This window comes from Odontesthes bonariensis, chromosome 10 (assembly GCF_027942865.1).
Source record: "Odontesthes bonariensis isolate fOdoBon6 chromosome 10, fOdoBon6.hap1, whole genome shotgun sequence".
In the NCBI taxonomy this organism is placed as follows: domain Eukaryota; kingdom Metazoa; phylum Chordata; class Actinopteri; order Atheriniformes; family Atherinopsidae; genus Odontesthes; species Odontesthes bonariensis.
The window spans coordinates 25,178,409-25,196,483 of record NC_134515.1 but is presented as its reverse complement, the minus strand read 5'-3'; the positions used below and the strand labels follow the sequence as shown (position 1 = coordinate 25,196,483).

Sequence of the window (18,075 nt, the reverse complement as noted above, 5' to 3'; positions counted from 1 at the left end):
AAAACTATGAGCTTTCAGAATGTAATACCATTCATTTTCTTATACAGTAATTTTGATTTATGTATAACTTACACAGTAATCTCAGACAGAGATTAGGGAAGCCTCCCTGAAATGTTTATGCCAGGTCATATGTGATGAGAACTGGGGCATGCAGTACAGTAAAGAAAGCATATGACTTATTGCCATATTACACATACCTCACAGTGATTTCACAATAAAATGTGTGAGTGGCCTTTTGTGGTTTCATGCCTGAAAGAAAAGCACATGATGCCGCCGCACGCAGATCACGAACAAGTGATTAATCTAAAAAGAGAACTGACTTGTTATGACTACGATGAAACCCTCGGTGTGTCAGATTTGACCAGCTAGAATTGCACGTCACCTGCCGCAGCATGTCAATGCTTAGTGATTATGTTTAGCTCCCTCACCTGCAGAGCTGTACCGGCAAACACCTTTTCCATCATCCACATGGACTGTGATTGGCTGACGGGCAAAGAGGCTGAGGTGTTGCAGCAAATAGCACAGGCTGTGGGCTGGTCTATTCTGTAGCTCGAGGGAGGTTAATGAGTGAAGCCACTGGGCTGTCAGCCAAACATGAGCAGCAATGCTAAGGCTCCCACAATGAGCCTGACTGTATTACCACTGAGCTCTGTCTAATTATACACTCCCAGCGAGGCAGGGAGAGACAGAGAGCATATTAGGCAGGGAAAAGAAGAAAGTTATAAAGTGTCACTGTGTGTCAGTGAGACATACTAAGACAAATGAGCATAGATTGAAGTTGTAAGAGCGAGATAGAAGGTGTGTGGCAGTAAGAAGGAAGGAGAGAAGAAGGGAAGGAGGAAGGGGGTTGGAGAGATCAGGCAAGCTAGGGAGAGAAACAGACCGCGCTCAGAGGGAGATACAGAGAGAGAGAGCAAAGAGGCGTTTAGAGAGGGAGAAGGAGGAGAGGCAGGGTTAGGATGAAGGGAGGGAAGGCTGAGCAGTAGAGAGGAGGAAGAGACTCAGTCTAAAAACTGGATATTCCTACGTGCCTGCTGCTGCCTGATCCAATGAGTAAACTCCCAGATACCTGCTACGCAAAGGCACCCAGTGAGGTTTGTGACCACAACGCTTCCTCCTTTGAGTGTATGCATGTGTGTGTGTGTGTGTGGGTGTGGGAGAGGGCGCACAGGTGGGCAACTTTGAAAGTATAAACAGAGTGTGTGATTTGAATGCTGTGAGAAGATCGGTTTCGGAGTTGGTGTGGGTACACGGCATTCTGAGAGTGAGCTGGACTACTTATGAGGAGAAAAATATGTTCAAATTGTTGGTGTGTGCGCGCGTGTGAATGAGTGTTGCACAGACGCATGTAAGTCAGCATGTGTGTGGGTGTTTGTGTTCGTGCAAGACAATAACAGTGGGTGAGTGTGTGAACAAGAGGGTGAGTGTGGCTGACTGAGGAGAGAAGGAGTGTGTGAGAAAGAAAGACTGACAGAGAGGTGGAGGTTTATCACTCTGCCTGATGGCAGATCAGGGCGTTCAGAATTAGAGCAGTGGGCTTAAATAGCCCTGGTCCAGAGATAGCCAGGGGCCCTCGAGGAGCCCGCTTAAATTGGGAAGGATGGTGAGGAGATTGCCGAGGGTGGGGTTAGTCCAGTTGGGTAAAATTTGGATAGAGTCAGAATAAAGTAGGAGGAGGACAAACAGAGGTTAGATGCACAGATGTTGTGGGCACGTTACAGAAATATCATACTATTAAGGGGAGGATGTGCCAGTACGCAGGTGCATTAGACATCTGGAATCTGACTTCTTATTTAACCAGAGAGCAAGATACATAAAAAAAATATTTCATAACTTCCTAAAATTCATTTTGATATGTTTTTACAAACTTTGTAACTCAAAGATTTCAAATTTGTCCGTATCTGCATTCACCCGAAGCAAGAGCAGAGTTGTGTTTTTGGTTCTCTTTCTCGCTAATCCCTCCTCGTTTCTCACCACTCTTGATTAAGACACTACACCAGAGAGCACAATTATGATATCTGAAAGTCTATTTCTGCTACAGCAGGCGCTGTCCTTCTGCTGCAGTCATTACCCATACGCTGCATATAGGAGCATTTAACAGGTTCAAACTGTTCTCAGCTATAGATGTCTTTCAAGCAAGACATACAACATTTATCCCTGCTGACTTAATTCACTTATTTCAATTATGACGATGATCTGCTGGAGTGTACAGGAAGTCTTATGTCTCTGTGAGACTGCTTTCAGAAACGCCTGTTTTGAGAGTACAATAGCAAAGCGTGTTTGATCTGTGATGAGCAGTTTTCTTTTAGTGTTTGTCACAAGCAAGGATTCCCTCATGCAACAGGGAAAGTCATACAGTTACTTGCTTCAGAGACCAGATTGTCTGCGTTTATTTGGTGTTTTATAGTAACTTATTAAGCCTGAGGCTTTATGTCATGTACGTATATGTACCAGGGTTGTGTCCTTACGAATGATGTAAAGCGCAAGTTAGAAGGGATGGGTCAATATCTCTTGGGAAACAGAAACACAACTTGTCTAAATGAAAAATACATCCACTGTTTCTTGTGTCACCCTGAGGAGGAGAACAGGCCTCTTGTGGGAGAAGGTTGAGTGGCTGCTGGCCCTTTAAGAGGTCTATTTTTACAGGGGCACACTCATGCATGGAGCGAGGCAGTAGCACACGGAGACTGTATCTGCGCTGGCTCACTTCTGTGACTCCACACAGCACATCCTGAGGGAGAAACTCGTAAAACTTGCGCGGTTCGAAGAGGAGCGAAAACTTATCAAAAACTGGAAGTTACTCGCTTTTCACCTGCCAAGGAGAATCGGCCCTTTTCAAGCGAATCTCTCTGAAGTCTAAAAGTGATAATGAGTGGGAGCATGCAGTAAAGACACCCTTATGCACACTGTACACAAAAGCGCCAACATTCCCACATACTTGTTTTGATATGCAGATAGCTCTGAAAGAAATCTGAAAACATTGGTGCCCCCTTCTTACAAACAGATAATACACTTCAGTTTACTTACACCTACACGCTCCTCGAAAGAAACCACATAAATGAGCACATTTCAGAACATTTCTACGCAAACACGCATCCGTGCACTTAGAGGTGCGTGTAGTGCTGTTCACCCACGTGAAAAAGAAAAAAAAAAATTACTTATACATCCTCAATATCTGGACCTAAAATAATCTTCTCCTTATGCAATCTGCATGTTATATAATGCATGGCCTGTCATTATCACAGCGCTCCTTCACGCCCTGCTGTGCCTCCACCTACAGCACCACGCAGACAGCCAGTAACACACACACACGCGCACACACCCTGCACCTTGTGATAGCAGTCATATACTCTACTCTAGCACTCTCACCCACGCTGAGTGTAAGCTCTCAAACAGCCACCCAGATGAGTGAGAGGGAAAGACAGGGAGGGAGACCGGGAGTGGGTGGGGTGAGGAGACTGAAATTGAAAGACAAAGAAAGGGAAAACTCAGAGAGTGAAGTGTACATTCATGCTGAAACTGTGCATTTGCATGATTATACGGTATGAACCTATGTATATGCATTGCTCATATATCTGTGATTTTCAGTGCTGTATGTCAAATGTGGGCTTCAGTCAATCACAACCCATTGTGGGTGCAGCAGGCTGGCAGTATTTGAACCCATATAACCCTTTATAAGCATTTATTTTCTTAGCTGCTTTGTTACCTCGTTCCTTATAAAGCAGGGATACGCTCACCACTTAATCACTCACATTGTCACTCATAGTCACACCTATGGGCAAACACAGATTCACATGTCTTTGCCCGTCTTGCATGTCATCCTCTGCACAGAATAGAAAGGGAGTCACACCTTTATTCTTTTTCTTGTGGAGAAGTATTTCTTCGAGCTGTGAGCTCTGATATAAACCGGTTGTGCGCTTCATTTGATAAAAAAATAGCATTAGGTTGATTCATTAGGTTGATTCTAAGTCTCTAGAACTCTAGCAAAGGGAATGGAACACCATTCTTCTAAAAATATATTTCCTCACTCTATGTTTTTCACATTAGTTTGCTATTTCCCATATTTGACCATGTTAAGATCAGGTGACTGCAAAGTTAAATCATATTTTCATTCTTATCAAGCCAGTGATCCTTCATCTTCAATGTACAGGGACATGTTCATCCTATAAGAAACTGCTCCGATTAACTTGGAAATGTAAAGTGTAAAAAGCTTTTTGTTGATTTGCTGTGCCTCTTACCTTTAAGGGAATATGTGGGCCCAAATCATGCAGCCAAAATGTCCCAACAAAATAACAGAGCCGGAAGACTCCTTTATTTTTGTTGTCAAGATTCAGGATTTTTCTTAAATTTGTCACATATTTGTATATTCAAAGGAGGTGTCATTCAATTTCATAGTTATTTTGTGAACTGACAAATCAAACAATTGCATATATCACCTTAAATTGATATATGGTTCCAAATCCACAATTAATCTGCCTCCTTGTGAAAAATTTACTGTCAACAGCAGGGACTAAATAGTGCTGCGCATATTTATTTTAAGAAATTGCTGATGATAAATTAGTTCTGTGTTGGTGGCGTTCAGTAATCAGTAAAAGGGACTTGTGGGTCCACTCCTCACAGATCAGCACTCTTCCAGTCATAATAGTATGAGAATTGGCTTGGGAGCTTAGCGGAGGAGCCAGGAGAGTGAGGAATAATCCCAAACAGAAGCAAGTGTTTGAACACAGCTGACACAGTGCCAGACTACTTTAAGGTGTCAGACACACCTGTCGTTCAAGGGATCCCATGAGAGGAGGGTGCCGGAACTACTGTGTGTTTCCCGAGAGGCATATATACTTAAATCCATTTGTTGTATGAGTGAAGTTTAACAATTATGTGTGTTTATGAATGTGCATGTGTGGTCGAATGCAAACATGGAAATCCAATATGTCAGTTATCAGAACACATTCTTCCCTCTTTGTGCTCGCACCGATTGCTTTTCTTGGCCTTGGTTTGCTAACCTTTGTATATGATTGAGCAGTATGTTCTACTCCTCCTCCTCTATGCATCTACAATAGGGGTCAGCGACCTTTAAACCCATCCACCCACCACTTACACCCACAGTTATCCACAGTTATTCCGCCAGGCCTGCCTCTCTCCTTGCTGGATTCCAAGCAAGTAAGTCTGCACCGTTTGAAAGGCAGACGCTTTATGCACAAACACAACAGATTGCACAGTATTGGTTTTGGTATCACTCCACAGAAAGTGTAACATCTGAGACATCCTGTAGCCTATTGCGTCGATAGTGCTCAGAAAGCCTGTCCTGAATTTGAACACATGTTATGGTATCCACCCCTGCAGTACTTTGCGACTCAAATTCTTCTTCTTCTGCCTTGTGCAGCAATAAATATTCTTTTATAATTATTAGCAGAGGAAATGTGTGAGCACTGAAGGTTCTCTTGCAAGTGGAAATGGGTCTCTCCTTATTTTATTTGAAAACAACTATTAATCCCACTTAATCATATTTTCATATAAATAACAGCACCCTCTGTAACAAGCAGCACAAGCAACGTGTTGAGTAAATGACTGTGACCGTGTGTGGCTGGGTGGCAGATTTGGTGTGGGAGGGGTTGTAGAGCAATAGCAATAAAGGCAGTGTATAGCAATGTTGCCTTGAATACAAGCAAAGATAAAGGTACTGCAGACAGTATCTGTGAAGCCAGTCTAGACAGTCTCTCCGAAAAAGAATACCACTTCAACTACCAGCGAGAGACATGGCCGTGTTCTCTCTGTGGAGACGTCATGTTTGCTTACAGCTTGCTGACATTTTGCTGCTGAACCACAGAACCAGCAGAAAGCCACTTTGACTGGCAATCGCCAAGGGACGGTGTCCATACGACAAATCTTTGGAATGAAAAATAGTCCCCCTCCTCTTTCATACTCACACTCACACACTTGTCCTCCCTCTTTCAAGCTGTTTTTAACCCTTTCCCACTGCTTCAACCTCACTTGGAAGCTCATGATCTCATAGCATGGGAGTATCAAATCTTCTGAGTTGTTACAAGCTGGAGATAAAAAAAAGTTTTGCCTGCGCTACAGAGGGGGGGTGCATGCAAAAAGTTGGAAAGCTAATTTAAGAAAAGAAAAGGAGTGATCTGCAAGAATGGAAATAGAAACGCATGACTGTGCATCAGCAGTGTGTGACATCACTACTGTTGCATAAGAATTACTTCCACGTAAGCTTTAGTAGCACATTTGAAGTTTATTATGTGTGTTTTACATCTTTGTGATGCAGAGGATGCCTGCAAACAGAAACCAAAGTCACCTCTTTGTGGTTTGAATTATAGCTGGTTTCGCCTGGGGGCGAATTATCAGACTAAGACAATGGAAAATGCAAAAATGAAACTCTCATCAGAGGATCTTAAATGTCAATGAATGACAACAACATAATACCCGCCCATGTCAGCCACAAGAAATACTTTTAAAATGTTGCACATGCTCCAAAAAAAAGAGAAAGAAAGAAAAAAGCCTGAGCAACAGTCTGCTTTGGTCAGAGGAAAAGGAGAACAAGGTGAAAGAATTTTTGCTTCTGCTGACTGGCTGACCTGCATGTAATTAGTCAAGTCATATTTTTAACTGATATTGCGTAAAAGCCAGCTTAAGGAGCCATTGCTGCCCTATTTATACCCTAGGGGCTAATGGCCTGTACCACTACACAGGGGGATTTCCTCCTAGAACTATACTAAGCCTGCCTTAGGCCGTACCAGTTTGGATTCACAGGGATTAACCTAGCAATACATTACAGGCCTCACACTGAAGTCTGAATCATTCACACAGCTGAAGCCTCTTCTGTCAGCTCTGAACTTGCAGTGTTCAGCACAGTTTGTTTCTTGGTTCAGAATATGAAATGTTCTCTTTGCATTGAAGGACTTATGGCATGCACTGTTGGTCTTCTTCTTTATAAACTGTTATACTTACTGTTCACTTGTAAAACTAATGTTTTATTAAGACTTTTTGTTTGCATGTTTCCATGTACATGCAGTGCACCCTGTGTGTGCGTGTGTGTGTGTGTGTGTGTGTGTGTGTGTGTGTGTGTGTGTGTGGGGGGGGGGTAATAGTAACTCCTGAGCCATAAGCCCATCTTCATTGTGGCTGATCCTGTTGCAGGCAGAGCTGCTGGCTCATCCTGGTGTAGAATGGGTCAGGGCCCTAAAGGCTAACCTGGCCTTCTGCCCAATAAGCTATGGCCCGTATCACCCAGTCCTTTTATCAGCTTAGCCTGGCTCCTTGTGGATTAAGCCACCACCGTAGTACTCTCCTCCTTCCCACAACTCCTTCCTTCATCACATCACCACTATGTCACTCCTACTCTATCTATCTATCTATCTATCTATCTATCTATCTATCTATCTATCTATCTATCTATCTATCTATCTATCTATCTATCTATCTATCTATCTATCTATCTTGTCCTTAACTCATCATCCTCTCCTCTACTCTTCTGTCTGTTCAGATCTGTTACATTCAGCAACAAATTTCTGCTGCATCAGACGTCCACCATAGATCTCCCACTCAGCCTGAAACGTGATCGGACACCCAATACAAGGCTACACATCAGGAAGGGTAAAGAGAGAGAAAAGGGAAAAAATGACACTAATCAAATGAACATTTTCTTTCACAATATGGCAGTAAAATGTTCTCTAGAGCCTCACCTGTGTGCATTTCCTTCTTTACACTTCCTCCGCTATGATTGTTGAGTGCCGTCTGACTCATATGACCTTTCTTGTCAAGGCCTGACCCTGCTTGTCTATATACATGTGCTTTTTGTGTGTGTGCGCGCGCCTGTGTGTGAGTAAGAGTGAGAGATGGACAAATTGCATAGTGCTAAACCAGAGAGTGAGGCAGACAGAAACAGGAGAAATGGTGGAAGAGAATGCACCCAAATGACTTGGTGGTGTCATGAATGATTGACGGCTGATGGCGTGACTTTGTTGTGTGTTTGCTTGTGTTGATGTTTGTCAGTGTGTGTGCTGGATATATTGAATATCCAAGAGTGGCACACACAAGTAAAACACAAGTCATTTCTCTATTGTAGTAAACACCCTGTTATTAATCCAGTTTAGTTTCCTTACCTTCCACTATCAATGGGCAATACTGTATTAAACTCGCATCAAACACTGACTAGTGTTATGGTTTATGTACGAGTTCTGACTAGTGTATCAACAGTTTTACCACAACACCCAGAAGGACAAATGAAAATAATTGCTTCATTTGCTTCTTCACATTTAATTAATTTCCAGTGGTTTTATACCCATATTTTATAGTTCACTAATTTTTGTTGTTTTATTACTTTTGGTAAACAATGTGTAATAAAAATCCCAGTTCTTATTAAGTATAAACATTCTAATTGCCAAGGCAACCTTTTGACAAACGGATGGCTTCGTATAAAATCATCATAGAAACATTTTTACTGAAGAAACATGCTGACGACTGCAGTCTTTAAAATCTTTATTCAATTCAGCAAAACTTGATCTATTGATCCTCTTAATTGTGGCTTAGTGATATTTCTAATCAAGGTCAAATGACAATAACAGAGTGTACATTCACACTTTTTTCTTATATATTTTAAACCATCTTTCAGATTTCTTTATAGCCTTAACAGTAACATGTGCATATTAGTTTTGTTTGCCAAGTCATGATGTTGATTGCATTTCCATGTGCCTCTACAGTTTCTAATCTTAATCCAGGATGCTCCAAATTTCTTTATTTGAGTTACCATAGACTTTATCAATTGTGACACAAAACACTTGCTGGTGCAGACAGCACTCATGCCCACACAACCTGTGTGTGCATCATCTTCAATCAGTATTTGCTTTGAAGAATAAAAGTAGCGTTCAGTGAAATGTCAGAGGAGATGTTCTTGGCAGTTGTCACCACCCTTCGAAAAAGTTTTCAGTGTGGCCTTCCAGCTGAATTTTCTGCTCACACCTCAAGGCCTGATTTTCCTTCTATTCTAATGAGGTTCAAAGGTTAGATAAGATTAACTTCTAATTTGCCTTTTGATGCTACAAGTTTCCATTTTGCTCTGTGTTTGAAGGGATTTTCATTACTTTTAGAGTTCTAAAAGAACCTTGCAAGAACCTTTCTTTAAACCCCTCTCAACCCAGGGCTTGTTTCGGAGCTGACGGGTCTCTCGAATTCTTACTGTGAATGAACACTACTCTGCTCTCACCAGTCCTAATAAGCCAAACCAGCCATACCAACACTTTCCTCTCATACCGACTGAATCACTGAAGCACGTCAGTTAGAGCTCCCCTGCAGTGCTCTTGTGTGAGTGTGTTTCAGCATGCGTGTGTGTGTGCTCGGGTGCATATAAAGTCAAATCAAATATATTCATAAAAGCAAGTTTAACAAGTAGGTTCGTCACAAAGGGCTTTGATGAGAACAAAAGACACAAATTCAGATGAAACTACAGATAAACAAAGAACAAGAGTAGCGTGTGTGTGTGTGTGTGTGTGTGTTCTTGATGGATGTGAGGTTTAGTTTTGAGTCAGAGGCAGCAGCAAAGCCTAAGTCTGAGAGTGTGTGTAGGATGAGCCTCCTACCACGTCCCTCCCTGTCTCTCAACTGTCTCTCTGCCTTTCCTTTATCACTCCCTTTCTTATATGTTTCTTAAATTCTTTATCAGAGACATAGATTAATGATTTCACATTGATCGACGGATTAGTAACATTTCATGTTAAACAGTATGTTTAACCAATGGCATTTATTTGGAAAATAGAACATCAGACTGTAAGAAGGCAGCACACAGTTGGAATATATGATCTGTGTAGTCTGCTTCCTTGACTGTGTGGACATTTGTGTGCATATATATGTATATATATATATATATATGTGTGTGTGTGTTAGTGTGTGTATGCATGTATGCTTGTATCCCTCACAGTGATTAAAGCAAGTGGGCGGCAGCAGCAACTGGTCTGCCTGTGTGGCTCTGCATAGCAGACATGTTTCTCACTGCTAGATATTACTCATTTCCTCAGCTCTTTGCACACACGAGCATACACACACACTCTCTCGACACATACACACACACACACATGCTCACATGCACTACAGACACAGAGACGGATAGCAGGCTGTCAGTTTTTTCCTGCAGTTTGGTGGGCTCGCTGGTGTTATTTCATGCATTCAGAGATCAGTGGCAGGGTGTAGCTGGGGGCTGCGGGTGTTGTAGCCTGTGTGAGTGCTCCAAAGGAGCACTGTAGCACAATAAGGAGCTGAGGGGTGGGTTGACCCTCAGGGAGGACTAAACCATGAATGACTGCCAACTCCGGGACGTCTCCTCAGTCCGCACTAAGGTCAGTCTCACATCACATCACAACAGCTACACCTCCATCAACCTGGCTGTCTACTCCTACACGCTCTTTTTTGAGTAAGAGGTGCTTTTTCCTTCTCAGATACATTTAGCAATGGAGGTATTTTGTCTTTTCAAGTATAATTGACAGGGAAATAGGCAAAACTAGTCATTGATATTCTGTAGTATTTCCTCTTTTTTTCTGAGGTTTACAGTCATGAGTATTGAAGTACATTTGACAGTTCCCACGGAGGGATGCATGAAGAGAAAAAGGCGGGATGATGAAGAGGAGATGTCGAGCAGTTGTTTGGAAGCAGAGAAATAAGCACTTTGTGTTTTCCCTTTTAAAGGAAAAAAAACAGCAACTTTTTCTTGGTAATAAAATTCGTTTTAAGAGACAAACAATTTAATAATTCGGCTGTATGCTTACATAGCAAACCGAATACCACAAGGAATAATTCATTGGAAGAAATGGGTAACATCGTGATGCCTGTGATCTGTCGCTTTAGATGTGTTTAAATGCTACAGTGCAACAGCAGTAGCCCCAGCTGAACTCCATCTCTCTGTGTTTGCCTGCACAGTGTAGGAGTATTCTGTAAGGAGACATTTCTCTTCAGACTCCTCCACATGCACAATTGTGTTCTTTGTTTTGTTTTACTTTGTTGGCAAGTTTATGTCTGGTCTTGTCATTTCCAATGACTGTCGAAATGACACGGGTCTGGGAGTCATCTGAGGACAAACACCTAAACCAGATTTCTTTTCTTACTCAAGAAATCTGGCCTCTTGATTATTACGGAACTAAACTGTAAGTTAAAAGAAATCCGTTTGACGTTTTCAATTCTCTGTTTAACTTCAGTTTTATTTTTGAAATAGCTCTTCCCTTAGTAGGAATTTGGGGTTCTTATCACTTTTTCGTTTATTTTATTGTGTTCCATATTTTTCTGCACATATAATAAATTGGTAGAATTATTGTAATTGTTCTAAAAAAAATCCATCGTTTGCATATCAATTCTTGTCAGCTGTATGTGATTTTTTGTTTTGCCCCCTCCCCAACATTCAAGACCATGAAATATATCACTTACAATGTGCTCGAGAAGGTTTTAGACCCTTTGAATTTTTCCACATTTTGTTATGTTTTAGACTGGTATTAAAACAGATTCAGTTATTTTTCTTTCCCACCAAAACACAGTTCTTCTTAATGTCAAAGTAAAGAATTGTTGGTTTTCCCCGTTTGAAGTGCCCCGAGATTATCTTAATGTCACAAACGGTGTGATATAAAAAAAAAGAAAACTAACCTAACTGAACTGAACTGAGAAAAAAAAAATTGTTTTTAACGAATTTTGAATTTATTGAAATTCAATGAATAAGGCCGGGGCCTTTCTGTGTGGAGTTTGCATATTTTCCATGGGCCTGCATAGGTTCTTGTTGTGTACTCCAGCTTCCTCCCACAGTTCAGAAAAATGTCATATATCAGATTAATCACTATAATTGATTAAGTGTGATTGTTCTTTGCCCTATGCTGGCCCAAGGTGTAGCCTGCCCTGCCTTCTGTAGCTCCAGCCAACCGCAACTCTGAATAGATAAAGCAGGTATAAAAAAAATGACTCAATGGCTAAGAAATCAGAAATGATCAGTATTCAGACCTTTCAACAAGAACTTTGTTAAAACATCTTAGGCAGTAATGTGAGCCTCAAATCTTCTAGGTAATGATTCGACAGGCTTTGTCCTCCTTCTTCTAAGGTGTCCTCAACAACAATTCTGGCAGAATTACTCTAGCTCAATCAGAGCTTGATGAAGGGCGTGACAGTGCAGCCATTTATCACCTTTCTCCAGATAAGTTCTGCTCAGCTTTGTTCAGGTCCAGACTCTGGCCAGAGTTGCTGGAGATCTTTCCCAGAGTTTTCTTGAAATCACTCCTGGGTTATCTTCCTGGAATGCATGGGGCTATCTTCTTGTTGGAATTCAATACTTCACCCCAGCGTGAGATTCTGAGCTCCCTGGAGAAGGTGTGCAGTCAGGGTTGCTCTATAATTTTGCGGCGTGGTGGTTCATAACGTAATCTGTTTTAGGATGATAGAAGCTGCAGTCTCTTTTATAATTTAATTAGCTGCCGAAATATTCTATATCCTTCCTCAGATTTATGCTTTTTACATGTTCTTCTGGTCTCTATACAAATCTCTCAACTTCATGGCTTTCACTCTGATATGCACCGTCAGTAGTGAGACCTTATATTGATAGGTGAGTGTCTTACTTAATTATGGCTAGTTTAGTCCTTTGACACAGATGGACTCCATTCAAGTTGTAGACAGAAGTAGGATGCACCAAAGCTCAGTTACAAATGTCATAATATTGGACCAATTCCTTGTGAATGGGATATATTTCGTACTTTCTTTTAAAAGGAAAAAGAAAGCAATCAATAAACACTCCAAAACCTGTTTGTTCTTTGCCATACTGGGGAAAAAATATATTTATATTGAAGAGTAGTCTGAAATAAAACAGACTATAGAGCGAAAACTCACCAGCTGCATAAAACAGTGGATTTGTAGTACATCAGAACGACAGCATTTTAACTGTCCGAAAGATTTTGCTTCATGTATATTTCGGTGTTCTACACTAATAAATTTGCCCAGTCAGTGTTTGGGACAACAATTCCCCCTCCACTGACGAACCCATTTTTCAGTTTTGTCACTCAGGTGCACAAACAGCTCGCTCCTCTCTAACACTTATTCTGTTTTTGGACCAAGTCACTTTGTGAGCAACAGTGTACCCACCTCCTCATGAAGTATCCCCATTTAACCTCTCTAACCAGCTGGATGTATATATGTATGTGTGTGTACATGTTTGCATGTGTGGACCCAGTTGCCATGGTGACCATGTGGCGGATGGTGAGATGGCAGGGAGTTAGTGGCTGAGTGGTACTGTGGTGTTGGTGGCAGCAGCTGGGGCCGGGATGATGGTGGAGGTGATGTTGGGAACAGCTGGACAGCCCATCATTTCAAGTGAGCTCCCTTAAAACATTTGGAGAAGAATAAGTAGAGCTCCCCCGCACTTTCACTGAATGAAACAAGGCTGCAACATCTCTGACACATTTGAGGGCTCAAACACAAACATACACCCGCACACAAGGACCCAAACAATTAAACACATTCACATATTTCGCCCAGACAATTAAAAAAGAAAGAAACATTCTCACAGACGAAATATGGCATAGATGTCTGCATACACACACACACACACACACACACACACACACAGACGCACACAAACAGTCGCACATATTTCCCCACACCCCTGCTGTGACATCTTAATTAATTAATTAATATGCAACAACACATTTCTTTTATCTACAACAACTGGTGGTAATATCAACAGTGTTTATGTCAGAATTTGGGTGGGTGATGACCAGCTTTGTCTATAACTGGGGGAGTGTGTCGCTGCTTGAGGAAGCAATTGTTTGTCTGTTGCTGTCCGAGTGTTTGTCTGAAAGAGGAGAGGGGTGGGGGGGGGGTGTTGGTTGTAAGCTTACATAGAATTCAGAGAGGACCCGAGGGTGTCGTGGGGGTGGTTCATGAAAGTGGTACAAAAAAGCATATCTACATATTCCAATCATCCCCCAAGAGTCATAGATGAAAACTCTCCTGCTGTGAGGGATCTGTGAGTGTGTGTGTGTGTGTGTGTGTGCTTTTGCACACAGACACTGCACTGCCTCTGAACTTCATTGGGTGCAAAAAAATTATTTTTAGCTCACATGTGGGAGTGATGTATTTGAATGAAACGAGTAAGTTGGGTAGTTTCAGTCCCACCGCACTCTGCATAGGTAATGACTAATTAGCAAAAGCCATCAGAAAGCTAAGAATTCCTAACCTCTTTAAAGAAGTTTGGGAGCAGCAGTGAGTAGCTCTCTCCATCTGTTTGATAAAGCCAAATGTTTCTTTGAATGTCTGACCAGACTGATAGCCAAGTCTTAACTACGGCTATTGCAAGGACCTAACAGACTGTTCTTTTTTCCTGTTTCTGTGTCTCCCTTTTCCCACTTTTTAATTCTGTAGGTGAGTGGTGCTTCAGTACGAAAGCATCAAGAGTGATCCAACAGTGATGCTGTGTATCAGCCTTCCCCTCTGTCTCTGCCCCTCATTCTCTCGTGAGGCCCATGTGACCTAGCCTGCACCCACACACAGGGGGCCCCCACTGCTGCTGGAGCCCACCCATGAATCCCAGCCCTGACCGTGGCAAAGAGCGCCTCCCTCCCAAGAAGAGGGAGTCTCGGCAAGGATCAGTTGAACCTCCCATCACTTTGGATGAGTTTAAACCTCCTGTGCCGCTCCGGAGTCGGTTCAGCACCGGGAGAGGAGAGGGAGGCAGGGAGGTCAGCGACAGGGACAGAGTCCTCTCTAATACAAACCCACACCTCCTGCATAGTCCTCCCCCACTTCCTGCTCCAGCACCGGGCCTCCCCGTGCCTATACCGTGGCAACTGAGCTACTCTCCCAGTGTCTCTCTTCCCATTTTCTCTGGGCAGGTCAGCGAGAGGAGGAGCTCAGGATCTCCAGGCTGGAGAGATGATCCTCTTGCCTCACCCCTGCCACTCCACTCCAGGTGGTTTAGAGGGGAGGGTCCCCTGTCATTGCCACCCTCCCCATCCTCTTCTTCCTCTTCCTCCTTTAAGGCACCCTTCCCAGCCAGTTCGAGAGAAATGTGGTCCTATAGTAACAGCGGCCGGCGGGATTACAGCCCCTCCCTCTTCTCTTCATATTTGTTTAGCCCTCACTGCCTGTACCCACAAGACCCAAGCTTAGTGGAGGTGAGGCACAGGTCCTTGAACAAGAGGTCTAATGGCTTGGATGGGCTGGGCAGCAGGACTGCCTCAGCCTCCAGACCTCTGCTCACAGGAGAATATGGGAATGATAGCAGCAGAACTCGGCTGGACGTCAGCCCGCACAGCACCCATGCCAACGGTGGAAGGAGACAGCAGGATGATCTAACATCCCGTGTGCATTCTGGAGGGACATTTTTGGCAGACTCTCAAGCTCAGGAGGGCCCTGAGCTACATTCCTCACTGCAGGACAGACATCTGCACGGGAAAACCAGCTCCACTTTACTATCCACCAGCCCCCATCCCCTCGGACCAGACTCAAGAACCGGTAGAGGGGGGCTTTTGGACCATCTGGGGGCCCAATCTGAGGCTCAAATCTATTATTCTCTGGGATCAGTTTCTCACCCCAGCCCTCAGGCCCATGCCTACCCCCTCTACAGCTCCTCAGGATCACCGCCATACAACCTGCACACAGAGCCAGACCCCAGGCAACACAATCTGCGGAACTCACCACACTCACCGTTGGGTTTGCCTAACAGCCTTGACCGGTCACAAGGAGATCGGGACAGAGATCAAGAAAGAGACAAGGTCCTACAAAGAGACAGGGAACGAGGTAAGGACAAAGAGAAGCAACAAAAACATGACAAAGACCAAGAAAGAGACAGTGAGAGGCGACGAGACAGAGACAGAGGGAGAGGGAGAGATTTATCTCCCTCCCATCTTCCCACCTCATCCCCGACCCTTCGCCCGTCTCCCCCTGCACTCCTACCTCACTTCACCAAGGGGTCCCTGATTGAGTTGGCCAGCGGGCGGTTGAAGCGAGTGGAAGAGCTGCAGACGGAGGACTTCTTGAGGAGTGCGGCTACATCTCCAGAGTTCCACCTCAGCACCTGCACTGTGCTGCTGATTTCCCCCAGCAGTACGCAGGGCTTCAGCCATCTGCAGGTCCATCTCACAGACCGCAACACTCAGGTCAGCTTTCTCTTGAGATATACGCTTCTGTTTATACCTGACTAACATCTTTTTTTACATCAGAGCACAGCAAATAATTTAATAAAAATCACAATGTTAACCACAATTTAAGCTGCTGCTTCATCCATATCAGGTTAAGATGCTCTACACCTATTCAGTGTTCATCAGAGTCAGTTTGTTGTGATAATGAGTGACAGACCTCTTGGCTGAGCCCTTAACAATATTGTGGTTTTGCTTAGGAGCTGCTGAAGGTCTTGGTGGAGTACCCGTTCTTTGTCCAGGGCCAGGGCTGGTCTTCTTGCTCTCCCCAGAGAACCACACAGCTGTATGGCCTGCCTTGCCGCCAGCTCACAGAGGGTGATGTCTGCCTGGCCCTCACCCCCACCCCTACCCAAACCCACCGAACACACACACGTACCAGCTCCAGAGCTCATCGCACACAACTCCTCTCCAGGTCTACAGCAGAGTCCAGCAGCTCGCAAAGAGAGGAGATGCCACCCCCACCTCCTCCTCCCCCTCTTCCTCACCAGCCACCTCCTCCGGCGCCAGCCCTTCCGTGCACCATAGCTGCGGAGCCTCTGGCTAAGGAGCAGCAGCGTCCACGCAAAAGGCGCTGGTCTGCACCGGACAGCCTTCCCTCAGCCAGAACTGATGAAAGCCTCTTGGATTTACCTCATGGCTCCAAGCTAATGAAGTGGCAGTAGAAACTTGCACATGCATATCTACACATACACATAAGCACATACACACCCTCCTTGTCTCTGTTGCATCTCACCAAGACAAACAATGGAGAGACCTCAAGGCAGGGTTGCAGGGAAGGAATACAAAACAATAGAACACACAATTTACAGGTGATCAGTCAAGGCCCTGGTCTAAGCCCTGCTGCACCTTTCCTTTCCCTTTCCTTCCCTTTCCTTTCCTTTCCTGTCATTTCCTTTCTCTTCTTTTCCTTTCCCTTCCTCAACCTTACTTAGCACAGCCCTGGAGCAGCAGCTCAAAGATCTCTGAATGACTCCTTACAGACACACTGAAGACATTTAGTGAGACAATCAAGCACTTGTCTGTGTTCACTGTTTTTGTTATGATTGTCCCACACATCTACTTAATGAAAGTATTTGCTGCAGGGTATTTTCAATCAGTGTTATGAAAGTAAATGCTATTGACGAAGTGCAGATATATATGAACAAAAATTTACAATATATGTATTACATTACAGATGTTATATACAGTAAATATGCTAAACAGATTTAATGCAATCTCTGTCAATCTTGCGATGCATTTTTGTTTTTCCTTTTTTATTAATTTCTTGCTTCTGAGCCGATGTGTTCGTGTCGGCCTGGGCAGGCAAGGTGAATGTATGAGCAACTCTTCGCCTTTTTTATTCTCATCACTGGGAGTCAATTCAAAACGTTGTTTGTCAAGGCATTACTCTCCAATCTGTTCTTAACATTATCTCTGAGAAAGGAAGAACACTAATGAAAACTGCGTAACAGACAATCCCACCCACACAGACAGGTCTGTGCCACATCGCCTCGACACTCATGGTGTTTTTCCATTAAAAACTGAATGATGGAAAGAGTAAAAAGTGCAGTATGGCTGAAGAGTAATGGTGCTAATAACACGTTGGAACATGATGCTTTGTGAATACTCTTGACCCCTGTGTACTGTACGCTTTTGTTCCCATCTCATTTTTTTTTATGTACTGTATATGTTTGAAGGCAGGGAAAATGATGAAAGTATTTTAAACTCAGATACGGGTATATCATCTGATTCAGCACTCTGTCTCACTTTATTTTATTTTTTTTTAATTTTCAAAGAAAAATAAATCTTACCTGTTGATTTCTCTTTTTAAGTGTTACAGCTACAAAAATGTATATTTTTAAAAAAATTGTGAATCTGTTATATGATGTTCGCTAGAAATAAAGGATGAAAAAGCTTTATAGATTTAATTACTGGT

At 43.3% G+C, this 18,075-nt stretch overlaps 1 protein-coding gene across 2 annotated transcripts; it reads left to right on the top strand.

Annotated features, from left to right (window-relative positions):
• Positions 1-642: 642 nt before the first annotated feature.
• Positions 643-18,037, top strand: LOC142389787 (uncharacterized). Of its 2 annotated transcripts, none has more exons than XM_075474884.1 (3): positions 643-1,094; positions 14,383-16,118; positions 16,358-18,037. In XM_075474884.1, the coding sequence occupies exons 2-3, from the start codon at positions 14,541-14,543 to the stop codon at positions 16,820-16,822; spliced, it is 2,043 nt and encodes a 680-aa protein (XP_075330999.1). In that variant the 5' UTR covers positions 643-1,094; positions 14,383-14,540; the 3' UTR covers positions 16,823-18,037. The 2 variants fall into 2 exon arrangements, with proteins under 2 accessions (XP_075330999.1, XP_075331000.1); XM_075474885.1 differs by lacking the exon at positions 643-1,094 and adding an exon at positions 10,032-10,337.
• The last annotated feature ends 38 nt before the right edge of the window (positions 18,038-18,075 follow it).